This window comes from Salvia hispanica, chromosome 5 (genome assembly GCF_029641045.1).
Source record: "Salvia hispanica isolate PSC_SH4W2 chromosome 5, Shi_PSC_v1, whole genome shotgun sequence".
In the NCBI taxonomy this organism is placed as follows: domain Eukaryota; kingdom Viridiplantae; phylum Streptophyta; class Magnoliopsida; order Lamiales; family Lamiaceae; genus Salvia; species Salvia hispanica.
Window position 1 is genome coordinate 32805075 of NC_142696.1, and position 15040 is coordinate 32820114.

Genomic DNA, 15040 nt, shown 5'->3' on the forward strand with positions numbered 1-15040 from the left:
ATAAGATGAAAATTCGAAATTCTGTGGTTTTTCTTTACCAATATATTTCTGAAACTCGTGATGTTGACATTCTCAAACAATACGACGTTATGGAGTCATAAGATGAAAATTTTTAAATCTTAGAGACTTAGGAGCCAGGGGCGGAGCCACAGTGGGGCCAGGGGGCCCTTGGACCTCAGCCATTTGAACATTTAGTATATATTATATATGTATGTGATATTTATCACATCAGTAGTTAGCGCAGCTGGTGTGAATACGGGTCATTCATTCGCGAGATACCAAGTTTGATTCCTGTTGCTGCATTCACTCATTCACTTAACTGATAAATTACCCATTCTTATATGTTTTTTTCTAGATTTTCTGGTATTGATAGATAATAATTACTCCCTGATTTTTAATCATATCTATTTAGAGTATTTATTGATTTTCTTGCATTACTATTTTTATTGATTTTCTCTCTAGTAATTCTGCATAAACGATTTCAATTTGTATTCATAAAGAATGATATTTATAATTTAACAATAAAAATATTTCGATACACATAAATATATAATATTAATTATAGTATAATATTAGTAAAATTAATATCAATGCAATGTCCTAAAAAATATATTCATATTTTTCATATTATCTATTTCTCACGCGCAATTTTTTCTATAGCTTATGTTCGAGTTGTTCCGAACACTGAACATACTAAATAAATTTCAATGCTTCCTCCATTCACGAAAAAGTCTCATTTTGCTATTTTGTAATGTCCACAAAACATAATTGCATTTATAAAAATAGAAAATTTTCCTCTCATACTTTACCTCTTTTTCTTTCTATCTCTCTTACTTTATCCATATTTTTATACATTCTCTCTCTTATGTTACCACTTTATCATTAAAATTTGTGTCGTCTATAAATGAGACTATTTTTTGTAGACGGAGTGGTAGTTATTTCGGTCCATCATTAAGAGTCTGGCTCCGCCACTGCTTGGAGCTATCACCTTTTTCATAATTGAAACGAGTTGAACAATCATGTTGCCGATTTAAAAGACGCGGTTCTGGTGTTAAAAAACTAAACCATACTAACATTGTGATATAAAGATTTTAGAAGAAAGCATACCTCGAAGTAAAGGATTAGAGTATAACTTAAATGAATAAACTATAAAAGGGAATGAGTTTGAAATTCACTGTGTAATAATAATCATGGTGGTAAGCTAATTAAAATAACTGAAGATCTCAAGAACTTAGTTTAATAGGAAAATTAAGCTACGAGGTTCGTGTGAAATATTTATTTATATTTATTTTCTAAAAGACAATTAAGTGCTAAAAGCTCGCATAATTATGAAGTTAAGAAGTTAAGTTTATGACTTTTAACGATTTCTAAAATCTCAAAGAGATTGAATATAACAAGATACTCTGATTGAGGCGACTCGCATGGAGCTCTTTTGAAGACGAAGAGATTGATATCCTTTAGAGGCTAATTAAGAATCAACATTTTATCCTCTTTTCCCTTCAAAACTCAACAAACTTATCAAAACAATCAATTGGTGTATAATTGATGTAAAAACATAATTCCAAATATGAAACTCAAGAATAAACACGTCAATCTACTAAAATAGAACCACAAAATAATGAGTTTATCACATGTGTAATTGATCTTATAAATTCCTGACAATGACGGTTTTTTCTACAGTGATGCTACTTTTAACGACAATCATTATAATGTATCTCTAGTTATTGTTAGAACTCTTTTATTGGTTGTCACTCATCATCTATCTACATCTCTCGTAACTTCTTACCACCTATGCCACAACAACTTTTGATAAGGCAATATTTAAAAACACTCTATAACTGTTAATAGAAATTTGGCCCCTCAAGTCAAAATTCTGAGTCTTCAACTAGTAATTGTATTCTAGTTTGTCTGTTATAAGAAAAATATAAGACATCAATGTGTGTTGATATTGTATTTTATTGCTCCATCTGATTCTCATTAAATATTTCATATTTGAACGGTATATATTTTAGTAAATTGTTTGATTTTGTTAAATAAAATAAATAGTAAAAGTTAATGGAACGTGAGTGCTACTTTTTATACTAAGTGTGGAATAAGTTATGAAATGTAGAATCTAATTACTAATTATAATAAATATTAAATGGAACTATCTTATGAACCGTTTGAAAAATGTACTAGAGAATCTATATTTAATGGGTACAGAAGGAAGGAGTGAGTAGTTGTGTTCGGGGTAGGTAGTGTATGATACTGATTATGGATATGAATAGATTATTGCATACTAGACGCATCACAATTAATTTGAGGTCATTTATTACAACACATATGTCAACTTCAGTGGACTTTCTGAATGGGACTACATAGTTTTATCGCAATATATTTGATTCCCACTATTTTTCAGTGATTATCCTTTTCTAACTTTAAAAAAAAAAAAAAAACAACAACAACAACAACAATAATAATAATAATAATAATAATAATAATAATAATAATAATAATAATAATAATAATAATAATAATAATAATCTTATTTTTATCTATATTTGCTGTCTCTGAAATGAAAATTAATTGATAAAACATTGTGGGCGGGGATGACAAAACCGCAAACTTAGGTTAATTAATCAAATTGATTCCAATAGCCGACCGTGGATATTAAAATATCTTCGCTGATTCATTATTAGTATTTTTTAAATATATATTTAGGTATATTTCAGTACGCCTGTTTTGTGGACTTAGGTTCATCTCAAAGTTTATGGTTAGTTGATCCATAAATTAGCATATTTTATACAGTCCAATCAATGAAGAATAAGAAATGCGTTTGTATGATTGTTAGAGGTGTGATTTAATATTATCATGAGGATAAATAATATTACCTTGAAGGCAAATATTATCATGGCACATTAAGGTTGAAATTCTTTTTCACCGTTAGATATGGAAAAAGAAAGGAGAATTTAATGTGAGAAAATTTTCACTCTATCATATTCATGATAAATTTAACCACGAAAGATAATGCACTCTAACTAAAAACTATTATTACATCATGCACTCTAACTAAAAACTCAAGTGCGCCAATTTAAGAATTGTTTGGTTCTATAAAGAAAGAGTAAAAAAGTACGGGAATATGAATCTCATTTTTATATATTAATTTTATAGTAGAATGTGGGTGGAATGAATTAGTTGAGAAGGTTGCTCATTTACTAAAAGTGAAAAAAAAATGTGTCATTAAATGGCACATCCCAAAATAGCAAAATGTATCAAGTTTTGACGGTTGAAAGGAGTATATACTAATATGTTTATATATTTGATACTATAAATTAAATAAGTTTATAATATAATAATACTACTCCTTCTCGTCCTAAAAAATAGGCTAGTTTTACCATTTTTGGACGTCCCCAAAATTGGACACTAATAATGTAGACCTTACAATCAACTAACACTGCTCTCTCTCTCTCTCTCTCTCAATTTAGCAATTGCAAATTAAAATCCATATCATTTACAAATTTATCTGCTTTTTTCGGACATAACAGTGGTGTGGCATACCCAATCTCATTACAATATGTCCGTATTAAAATTGGTCATACCTAAAATTCGATATACCAAAAATTTAATTAAGTAAGACATTGTTTTAATTATGGAGTGCCAGATTTTCGGTACTGTATAAGGTTCGACAGTTTCAATACGATATGACTCAACCCTATTTTGAGTTATTACATCATCGCACAATAGTAGTATTATTTAGATTTATTATTCTAGAAGAAAAAGTAAAATTAGATAAATAATTACTCCCTCCGTCGCATTAGAAATGAAATACTATTTATTTTTCAGTCGGAGATTTTATAAAGTGTTGTTTTGTAAATTAATGAAGAAAGAATAAAGTAAAAGAGATAAAAAAAAATAGAGAGGGTGGTGTTATTTTATTTTAGAAGATAGGAGTATTTTAAAAAGAAGAAAATGTTTCATTTTTCAAGAAAGGGGGTAGTTGGATTTCTTCGGTAATAAAATTGGATTCTGGTAGTTGTTTTTCTTAGTCTTACTTTTTGCAGATTTCGTAATAAAATTGGATTAAGTTGGATACTACAGTAGCATACTAGTATAATACTACATGAGTAATCACGTGACAGGACGTGTCTTCAAATGCTTTTGTCCACGCATTCACTTCATCATCCAAAAACTACATTTCCCTTGATTTCCAAAATTGGCCGAATCTACCTAGTCAAATACTAGTAGTAAAGCACAACTGCATCAGTCAGAAACAAGCTGCAAAAATCCCACAAAAAAGACTACTGATTGTCTTTTCGAGCTGGAATCTCTCTGTGATAAAGTGTCAATCTTTTCTCCTCCAGGTATATATACAAACTTAGTTTTCTGGTAATTCTGTTAATTATTGCCCCTTTTCAGCCTTGAACAATGATTAAATATGTTTATGGATTTGGCTTGCTTTGATTTGCATCAAAAATTTGCATGTTTGTTTCCTGTGTCTCTGCTGCTTTGTCTACTTGCTCTCTTAATAATAGATGGGAGATGATTTAATCAAGAAGCTAGGGTATTTTTTTTTAATGTTGAAATACTATGCCTTAAAGTATAATTAATGAAATAATTGTTTCTGATTCTTGTTTTCCTGTCTCTACAGACTTCCATGTGAACACTGAACTGCATTGCTCATCATATCATTATTGAATGTGATTTGGGTTTTGTCAAGATCAAATCTTTCTATGAATTTATGAAGTGACTGATTGCTGAAGATCTCAAGTGTCTATTAAGTTTGTTGAATTGACAACCATGGCTATGGCCCCTACTGTAAAAGTGGTTCTTGGCTCAATTGCATTTGCCATATTCTGGGTTCTGGCTGTTTTTCCGGCTGTCCCGTTCCTCCCGATTGGTAGGACAGCCGGATCCCTGCTCGGAGCCATGCTCATGGTGCTCTTTCAAGTCATGACTCCTGATCAAGCCTATGCTGCCATTGATCTCCCGATTCTCGGGCTACTCTTTGGAACTATGGTGGTTAGTGTGTATCTAGAGAGAGCTGACATGTTCCAGTATTTAGGCAAATTGCTCGCGTGGAAGAGCCAGGGTGCCAAGGACTTGCTCTGTCGGATTTGCTTGATCTCTGCCCTTTCAAGTGCCCTCTTCACCAATGATACGTCGTGTGTTGTGTTAACCGAGTTTGTGCTGAAAATCGCAAGGCAGCATAATCTGCCGCCTCATCCCTTTCTTTTGGCCCTTGCCTCCAGTGCTAATATTGGATCTTCCGCGACTCCTATTGGGAATCCTCAGAACTTGGTTATAGCTGTTCAAAGTGGGATAACTTTCGGCACGTTTTTGTCTGGTATCCTTCCTGCCATGCTAGTGGGAGTGTGTGTCAATGCTTCGATCCTCCTATGTATGTATTGGAAGCTGTTGTCCATTCAAAAGGATGAAGAGGATGTAGCTTCGGAAGTTGTTGGCGAGGATGATGTGGTTTCTCATCGCTTCTCACCTGCAACAATGTCACATCTCACTTCAGTTCACTCCCAAGAGTTCGCTTCTGCTTTGGAAACGATGAATCATGTGGAGTCGACCCTTAGGAATCGTGGTAATTTGTCTGGTCCGAATGGTCAAATAGATCAAGTTGAGGGGCTAAGCGACAGGGCGAGTTTGGGCAGATCTGAAATTGAAAGGGATCCTAGTTCGCGATTTGATTCAAACAGAAAATCAGATTCTTCGAAAGAGATTGGATTTTCGGATGATCTTGTGAACGAAGTCGAGTGTCATAGTTTTGCAGCAGCATTTGCAGAAGAAAGGCTAGGATTGCCAAAGAAGTGGAAAAGAGTCTTGTGGAAGGCATGCGTTTATCTCATCACTTTGGGAATGCTGATATCTTTGTTGGCCGGCCTGAATATGTCGTGGACTGCAATCACAGCTGCACTCGCCCTCGTTGTTCTTGATTTTAAGGATGCCAGGCCTAGTCTGGAAAAGGTAATATCGGTTTAGAGATTTTTCACACTAGATACTAATGTTAGTCCTTATTGATCATTTACACAGCTTCTCTTGTCATCCAGGTGTCGTATTCGCTGCTGATATTCTTTTGTGGAATGTTTATTACTGTCGATGGCTTCAATAAAACAGGGATCCCGAGTGCACTGTGGGAATTCGTGGAGCCTTACACAAAAATAGATCACGCTAGTGGAGTAGCAGTTTTAGCTGCTGTTATAGTTGTCCTCTCCAATCTGGCTTCTAATGTACCTACAGGTGAGCCGCCTCTCTACGTTACTACTATATATTTCGTGACATGAATCCCATAAAAACAAAAATGTTACCAACATCTATCTAAGTAACAAACATTTTATGTTCAATAATCAGATCATCATGACACCATAGATAACTTGGTAATTTTTTACTGAGGTGTCTTGTGATGTGTATAACTTATCCATATTATGTTTGGTTACATTATCAAATTATCTTCTGCATATATAGATTATAGTAGAAGAGTGAAATTATGGTACTTTAGTATTTTAATTTATGTTAAGAGGGTGAAGCATAGTATATTAGTACAATGTTATCATCCATAGCAAAAAAGCTTATGGTATACTCCGTATTTGTTAAATAATGCGCGAGCAAGATGTAGAATTCATACGATGGATCGTGTGGTGTTTGCAGTGCTGCTATTAGGTGCTCGAGTGGCAGCATCAGCAGCGGCAATATCTCCATCGAGTGAGAAGAAGGCGTGGCTGATGTTGGCGTGGGTGAGCACGGTGGCTGGGAACCTTTCCCTGCTGGGATCAGCAGCCAACTTGATCGTGTGCGAGCAGGCTCGTCGTGCTCAGCACTTCGGCTACAACTTATCCTTCTGGAATCATCTGAAATTCGGGGTTCCCTCCACCATCATCGTCACGGCTATTGGCTTGATCCTCTTGAGAGGATGATGCACACATTTTATTTTACAAAGAATTGCGTTTATAGTTGATGTTAAAAATGTAATAATTCAATTAATTGATTGATATTCGCAAGTAAACTGGTATCATTATTCATTTAACAAGGGCATGATCAATATCAATTTTAATGAATACTTCGTCCATCCTTTACAAATATGAACATGAGGATGGAACACTTTAATACGAAATTGCTTTATTGTAAAGCAAGAGAGAAAAGAGAAAAATGAATAAAGTAGTGTTAGTGGATGACTGGTTGAGGGATAGAGAGAGAATACTATATAACCCTTTATAAGCAATTTCTATAGACAATTATATGATAATTTTATAAATTGATATTGAGTAAATTTAATCCATAAGTTATTTTTGTAAAGATACTATTTCTAAACTTTGAATCATACTGATTATTCCATAAGAATATTGCTACATAATTTTGAAAGTAATAATTTTGTGAAAAAGAAGAAGTGATCATATAAGAATAAAAGTTTGCAATGCCATAAACAATTCATTTTATGATTTTTTTTTCTAGGAAATCAACATATTTGTTTAAATATATGTTGAAATTTTAAATAAATGGATAATAGTCATTTAAATTATAAAATTCAATTAAATTTTAGTTAGTTATATAACTTTGTTGTAATAATTTAAATGCTATGGATTTAAATTTGGTAATAATGTGTGGATGAAGAATTTTAATGGTAGAAGCAGAAGAGAACTGCTGAGATGGAGTATTATTAAAAGGCTAAAACGGCAAACGATACAGTCTCTGGAGTAGCTCGACTAATCCACTTTTGTTAGTTGGCGGTCCTCTTTGCCGGGTATTCTTAAGCTCAATACTGATACATCACTAGAGAGAGGATCAGGACATGCTTTTGGTGATGGTCTCATCTGTGATACTACAGGAACTTGGAGGTATGATTTTGTTGCAATGTGTTCTATTTTGACTGTCAAAATTCGATGCTTATTTCATGGGCTACAGTTGGCAAAGAATATGAGTATTTGAAAGTTGGAGGTTGAGAGTGATAGTTTCATTGGTGTGTCCATGATTGTGGAAAACTTTGAAGTGACCATCAATTGGCGATCTATAGTACCGAAAATGCAGAGTTTGTTGCATGAGTTTAACTCTATGGTGCTCCGTCGTGTGCACATGAAAGGAAATTTTGCTGCTTGACTTTCTGCCACATTTCGTATACAATTTTCATAAAGATGTCCATGTTTTAGAATTCCCTCTTGGGTCTTAATATTTGGTTGATGCATGATAGATTAGGCGTTTTGTTGTTAGTTTCTTATGTTGTTAGTCTGTAATTGGGTTCAATTATTCCCTAGAGTCTTGTCCTAGTACTAATGAACTCATGACACTTGTAACATTCAATTACTTCCAAGCGGAAAATCACCATAGAAAATGGATAGAGTCTGCTTGCGTCGAGCTGCCATATGGAGGGAGTCTTGTAACTCTCACACGTCTTCTTGTTTTGAAAATTTGTTCTACCAATTTTTTAAAAAAATGGCAGATGTCATTTTCAATTCGTTTTCGTTTGATTTGACTGTTGTGTCTCATCAAATCGTACATTACCTTGAAATTGCAAAGCAAATGGAGTTCTTACGTCACCAGAGGCGAAAATTGACTTGCATTTCCGCGTTAGAATTCCAAAACATACAGTACTCCAACTGCATCTGCGTTGAATTTGGTAGGGGTGAGAGATGTCGGCGATCTACGACAATTGGGAGAAACTGGTAGCTGCTGTTTTGAAGAAGGAGCAGCTTTGGCAGTTATTCAATTCCGATTCAGCCAGCATCAGCTCCGATTCATCCGGCTTTAGTTTCTGCAAATTGACCTCTTCACTTGACGACGTCTTTGCCGCCAAATCTCTTCCGAGGTCACAATTTTATTTCCAATTGCTGGTTTTATCATCAATTAGTTGATTTCGTGCTGTGTTGTTCGCATATAATCACCTTTTTCTTGTTTATGTTTATGTTTTCGCCCCTTTTGTGCTCAAGGATTCATGTTGAGGAACCTATCAAAACTGTTAGTACTTCATCAAAACCAGCTAGGAAACGGGATTTAAAGATTCAAGTGCCGGAATTTCGATTGCAAGATGTTGGTTATAGTATCTCAGAATGTCACTGGAGAGTTAGTCCAAGGACTACGAGTCCTAGTATTAGCCCAAGAAGTGGAGGGTTGTATTCTATGTCAGAGACGAAGCAACGAAGTTATCCATTGCCTCTTCCGCCAGGTGCAACGTCCAGATCTCCACCTGTGTCTCCAACAATTCCACCTGCAAAATCGCCTCCGGCACCTCCATGTACTCCTAAAAGAGATGAGAGTGTTAAGAGCACTTGGAAAAAGGGGAAGTTGATCGGTAGAAGCACATTAGGAAACGTATATCTTGGTTTTAATAGGTGCGCGGTGCTCTCTTTTTATAGAGAAACACATTGAGTTTGTTGATTGCCTTAATTCTACTATTAGTGAAGTTGTTTTTTCTTGATTTAGTTGGTTGTTTTCTGTTTGTAGTGAAAAAGGTGAAATGTGTGCTATCAAGGAGGCTCGTTTGTTGCCTAATGCAGACGTGAGGCGAGATGCACGGATGATGGAAAAAGTAGGTTTTCAGGCTACTATCTGTGATGAGGATTGTTTTCGTGCTATATGTATGAGGCTTGCTTACCTTTTTTGCACTTGCTGAAATGTGGAATTGCTTGTGAATTTGTAATGATTTAGTTTCTTGTAGGATATTTCTCTCTTGAGCCGCATGAAGCACCCAAACGTTGTGCAGTATTTTGGATCTGAAGTGGTTAGTGTTACTCTGGCAGTTTTAACTGTTCCTTTCATAATGCTGCAAACTTGGCTACATTTTAATCTGTTGCAATTCATTTACTGTAAATATTTGTGTATGATCATTTGCTAATCATGAAATCCAAAACTATTGCTGTTTTTCTGGAGATTATCTTGTACTTTGGTTGACATTAAACTATTTCATTGGTCAGGCGGGTGATAACTTCTATGTATATTTAGAATACGTATCTGGTGGCTCAATCCATGCGATTCTCCAAGAATATGGAAAATTAGGAGAATCGGCAATACGAAACTATACTCAGCAGATTTTAGCAGGGCTCGCATACTTGCACTCCGAACATATTGTACACGGGTAGACATGATTACGCTGCTTCTGCAAGCAATTCCTACTTCCATATTTGAACATGATTTGTAGATCGTAGTACCTTACGGGTGCATGTGTTGCAGGAATATTAAAGCAGCCTCCATACTTGTGGATCCAAATGGCGCAGCTAAGTTGTCCAACTTCGTCATTGAAATGAATGTAAGTATCACTATGTGCATGAAAAATCAATCTAAATATGCCAAAGACCTCCTCCATCAAGACTGGTAATTTCAACAGCTAGTTGGGCTTGATTTGCATCATTGCATGATAGCAAAACTTATGATGTGTTGTCTTGAGCTTGATGCTATTGTCATCTTTTGGTTGGTATATATTGATAATTAAGTAATTCACTGTATATTGCGATGGTAAACTTTTTATTCAAACAAGTGCTTTTGTAGATTGTTGGGAGATCCAATTCATCATCTCTTATGGATAGCCCTTACTGGATGGCACCTGAGGTATATTTATTTCTTAATCTTCCACGACATAAGGCCTTGTGATGCATATATTTCTTATAAGTTTTTTTCTAGGTTATTATGAACTCAAATGTGCGTAAACCAGCTAGCGATATATGGAGTCTTGGATGCACTGTTCTGGAGATGGCTACATCAAAGCCACCTCTAAGCCAATACAAAGGGGTGTGTGTTTCAGATAGTAACATTTTCCTTTCTTTTTTTTTTGTTTCTTGGATGTATGCTTGTGCTGGGATGAAAGATATATGTATTGAACTCTTTAAAAGTCATAATAAGTTCTTTCTGTGACAGATACCTATAAATAAACTTTCTTTAGTTTAACATTCTGTTTCTGTGGACATTAGGTCATGGCCATGTTCAAGGTTTCTTGTCAAAATGAGCTTCCAACAATTCCAGATCACCTCTCAGATGTATGTAAGGACTTCCTGAGGTGTTGCTTACAGTTGGATCCCCTACATCGTGCTAGCGCTTCTCAACTATTGGAGCACCCTTTTGTGAAAAGTTCATCTCCCTTAAGAAAACATATGTTGGCTTCTCGGTCTTCAGGTCATTCTGTGGTCACAAATGGTGTGAAGTCGGAGGTACTACCATTTTACCACTCTAATGGCAGAGGTCTTAGAAAACCCTTATAGTGCCTGGCACTCAATGGTGTGAATCTGATAAGATGCATCTCATACTAGTTCCACACTTTCATTCTTAATTGCTTTAGGCCTGACACATAAAAGGGTGAAACAGATAATGTCACTGTAAATATCATTAGTTTGTAGTTGAGCTTGAAATGCACATTAGCCTTGACCATGCCTGCGAAGACTAGTATATTTTGTGATGTTTTCTGAAAGCTTATCAGAGTAAATTCTCAACTTTACAGGACAGTAATTGTAGTAGAAGTCTTCATCTGTTGGATTCAGGGAAAGTTGTTCTTCACTCCTCCATGGCTAGTTTTCGGTCGAGGTAATCTTTCATCTTTTTGCAACTAGTAAAATGCAGCAATATCAAATATCAATGAAACACTGAGTGTTTGAATGCAGTTTTCATTGTAGGCCTTAACTTCTCTCTCTCTCTCTCTCTCTCTCTCTCTCTCTCTCTGCAGTGATATCTATACTCCAAGGTATGTTTCGGCCCCTGTCTCTCCAGTTGGGAGTCCACTTTTGCATCCATCATCACCTCAACAATTTATACAGCCGAAGTTTCCTCCTATGGTCACAAATGCTATGAAGTCGGAGGTACCATTTTATAGCTCTAATGGCTCGCTTTAAGACGTGCACGTTTGTGTTTATCTTCTGGATATAATAGTTCTCTTCAAATCTATCAAAGTCACTTTATTTTTCATCTGATAATGTCAGAGGTCTTAATAAAACCTCTATAGTGCCTGGCACTCAATGGTGTGAATCTGATAAGATGCATCTCATAATACTTCCACACGTTTCATTCTTAATTGCTTTAGGCCTGATACATAAAAGGGTGAAACAGATAATATCACTAGTTTGTAGTTGAGCTTGAAATGCACATTACCCTTGACCCTGCCTGTGAACGCTAGTATATTTTGTGATGTTTTCTGAAAGCTTATCAGAGTAAATTCTGAACGTTACAGGACAGTAATTGTGGTAGAAGTCTTCATCTGTTGGATTCAGGGAAAGTTGTTCTCCACTCCTCCATGGCTAATTTTCGGTCGAGGTATTCTTTCATCTCCAGTGCTTTTTGTACAATCTTTTTGCAACTAGTACAATGCAGCAATAGCAAATAACAATGAAATGTTGAGTGTTTGAATGCAGTTTTCATTGTAGGCCTAAAGCTCTCTCTGTCTCTCTGTCTCTCTCTCTCTCTCTCTCTCTCTCTCTGCAGTGATATCTATACTCCAAGGTATGTTTCGGCCCCTGTCTCTCCAGTTGGGAGTCCACTTTTGCATCCATCATCACCTCGACAATTTATACAACCAAAGTTTCCTCCTATGGTCACAAATGCTATGAAGTTGGAGGTACCATTTTATAGCTCTAATGGCTCGCTTTAAGATGTGCACTTTTGTGTTTATCTTCTGGATACAATAGTTCGCTTCAAATCTATCAAAGTCACTTTATTTTTCATATGATGCTGTCAGAGGTCTTAATAAAACCTCTATACTGTCTGGCACTCAATAATGTGAAACTGATAAGATGCATCTCATACTACATCACTCGTTTTATTCTTAATTGCTTTTCGCCCTGACATATTAAAAGGTGAAACAGATAATGTCACCTTAAATGTCATTAGTTTGTAGTTGAGCTTCACATTAGCCTTGAGTGCTATGCCTGCAAAGATACATTGTAATGTTTTCTGAAAGATTATCAGGGGGTGTTCGGTTTGCAAGATAAAATAATTACAAGATACAATCTAGGATTGAGTTGTGAGATTATTTTAGTCATAGGGGGTTAGCTATGACTAATTATCCTATGATTATCCATCTAGGATTGAGTTCTGGGGTTGAATCTCATGAACCAAACACACAACAAATTTAATCTCGGATACAACCTTGCAAACCGAACACCCCTCAGAGTAAATTCTCAACGTTACAGGACACTGATTGTGTTAGAAGCCATCATCTGTTGGATTCAAGGAAAGTTGTTCTCCACTCCTCAACGGTTAGTTCCCGGTCGAGGTATTCTTTCATCTCCGGTGCTTTTTGTACAATCTTTTTTGCAACTAGTACAATGCAGCAATAGCAAATACAGTATAATGAAACACTGAGTGTTTGAATGCAATTTTCATTGATTGGCCTTATTAGTTATTCCTTAACCTCTCACTCTCTCTGCAGTGATATCTATACTCCAAGGTATGTTTCGGCCCCCGTCTCTCCAGTCGGGAGTCCGCTTTTGCATCCATCATCACCTCAACAATTTATACAGCCAAAGTCTCCTCCTGCCAAATCCAGCCCGTCCATGGTAATGATCCAGCCTCCTCTTCATCAAACGACGTGGTTGAAACAAGGCGATACTTCTTCAAAGTCCCCCTCTTATTGGGACCCCAACATTCTCCAAGCAGTGTTTAAATTCTCATGATTCCCAGAATAATAGAGAAACTCAAGATTCATATCAAGTGGGGACGTGGGGTTGAGAAGGAAGACATAGGGTGAAATGAATGCAGATGTAGCACTTGTCTGAGGAGAGAGGGTGATGATACCAATTTTGAAATATATAGAGCAAACTAAATAGGACTACAATTATCATTAAAAAGATTAGTATTTTGCATCTACATACATGAACTTTTAACATTTTTGTATACATACGCCAAATACAACCAAATAGATCCAAACAAATCTACATGGAAATGACATTAGACATAGTTACTAATTAATTTTGTTGTGAGATGATTGATAATAAATCCTAAAAGCCCTAGGCAGATAAACAGGGAGCAAAAAGCCAAACAAATTGAAGCTCCAAAACGCCATGTTTGCAATGGCGAGACCTCTCCCCACATACAGCCTTCTGGATCTGAGAGTCCCCTCCTCCGCCTTCCAGATCTCGCTCCTCAGCCAATCCACGATGGTGAAGATCCGCCGCGAATTGTAAAAAACCGGCACGAAAACGCGGATCGGCAGCGAGAAGCGGCTGGAGAAGGTGAGCCCCTCCATGAAGACCTGGCTGGCGAGGAGGAAGACGTGCGGCGCGGCGGCCTTGATCCCGGCCTTGTCGCCCTCGAAAACGCCCTCGAAGATGTAGGCGATCGGGAGGAAGAGGCCGATCACGGCGGCCACGGCGACGTAGAGGCTGAGGAGGCGGTTGGTCTCGCCGAAGACGGGGGGATCGGGGCGGGCGGAGGCGGCGGGGAAGGCGAATTTGGCGATGAAGTGGATGTAGATGAGGGAGAAGAGGACGAAGGCTAGGTTCTCGGGGCTGACCATGCCGCTGGCGGAGAGGACGACGGCGACGGCGAGGCAGTTGAGCTGGCGGAAGGTGAAGAGCGGTAAGGGTTTGCCGGCGGGTTCGGGGTGGTTGTGGTTGTGGTCGTCGTCGTTGGGGAGGGTGATGTCGCCGGTTGGGCCGATTCCGCCTGACATGATTTGTGTGTGTGTGTGTGTAATCTGATTCAAAACTTTGATTGTGAATGGAAAATGGAAATTATTGTTATCCGGAAAGAGAGGTTAGTGTTTTCCATGGAGGGGAGAGTTTTTTGGGAGGGAATACGCGGCAGTAGTTGAGCAAAAATTGAGGTATACGCGGCACTAGTTGAGCAATTTCTCATATGGATTCATTTTTTTCATCCATATCATGAATATAAACATAAATCAAAAAAAATTCTTATTTTATTCATCTTTTTGTTCACACACTAAACATCACTTTTTTTTAGTATTTTGTATCCAAAAATGTTTTAAGTTTTAACTATTACGGAATATATACAATACTTTTTTTCTTTTTAAACGTGGCCCTATTAACTCTCTGTTTCTTACACTCAAGCGGTGAGGTGAAGAATTTGAATAGATGTCTGTTGGAAAGAAATCAAGAAATCGATTTAGAAGGAAAAGAATGGGAGAAAT

The 15040-nt window shown here is 36.7% G+C and overlaps 3 protein-coding genes across 6 annotated transcripts; 2 read left to right on the forward strand and 1 right to left on the reverse strand.

The window, feature by feature from the left end:
* Positions 1-4141: 4141 nt before the first annotated feature.
* LOC125186650 (Divalent ion symporter) lies at positions 4142-7004 on the forward strand. The gene is made up of 4 exons (XM_048083063.2): positions 4142-4340; positions 4628-5952; positions 6036-6225; positions 6634-7004. Exons 2-4 carry the CDS (start codon positions 4777-4779, stop codon positions 6897-6899), a joined length of 1632 nt encoding a protein of 543 aa, XP_047939020.2. The 5' UTR covers positions 4142-4340; positions 4628-4776; the 3' UTR covers positions 6900-7004.
* Positions 7005-8285: 1281 nt separating this feature from the next.
* Positions 8286-13758, forward strand: LOC125187419 (mitogen-activated protein kinase kinase kinase YODA-like). Of its 4 annotated transcripts, none has more exons than XR_007170611.2 (15): positions 8286-8782; positions 8904-9305; positions 9418-9502; positions 9632-9694; positions 9888-10048; positions 10144-10219; positions 10459-10518; positions 10591-10698; positions 10878-11114; positions 11402-11484; positions 11624-11756; positions 12125-12207; positions 12376-12508; positions 12976-13148; positions 13322-13402. XR_007170611.2 is itself a non-coding variant. In XM_048084008.2 (15 exons), exons 1-15 carry the CDS (start codon positions 8607-8609, stop codon positions 13563-13565), a joined length of 2127 nt encoding a protein of 708 aa, XP_047939965.2. In that variant the 5' UTR covers positions 8286-8606; the 3' UTR covers positions 13566-13758. The 4 variants fall into 4 exon arrangements, 2 of the variants coding, with proteins under 2 accessions (XP_047939965.2, XP_047939967.1); XR_007170610.2 differs by having other exon boundaries at positions 12976-13165; positions 13322-13387; XM_048084008.2 differs by having other exon boundaries at positions 13083-13165; positions 13322-13758.
* LOC125187420 (uncharacterized) lies at positions 13727-14738 on the reverse strand. Its single transcript, XM_048084011.2, has one exon. The coding sequence runs from the start codon at positions 14561-14563 to the stop codon at positions 13853-13855; it is 711 nt and encodes a 236-aa protein (XP_047939968.1). The 5' UTR covers positions 14564-14738; the 3' UTR covers positions 13727-13852.
* Positions 14739-15040: the final 302 nt, after the last annotated feature.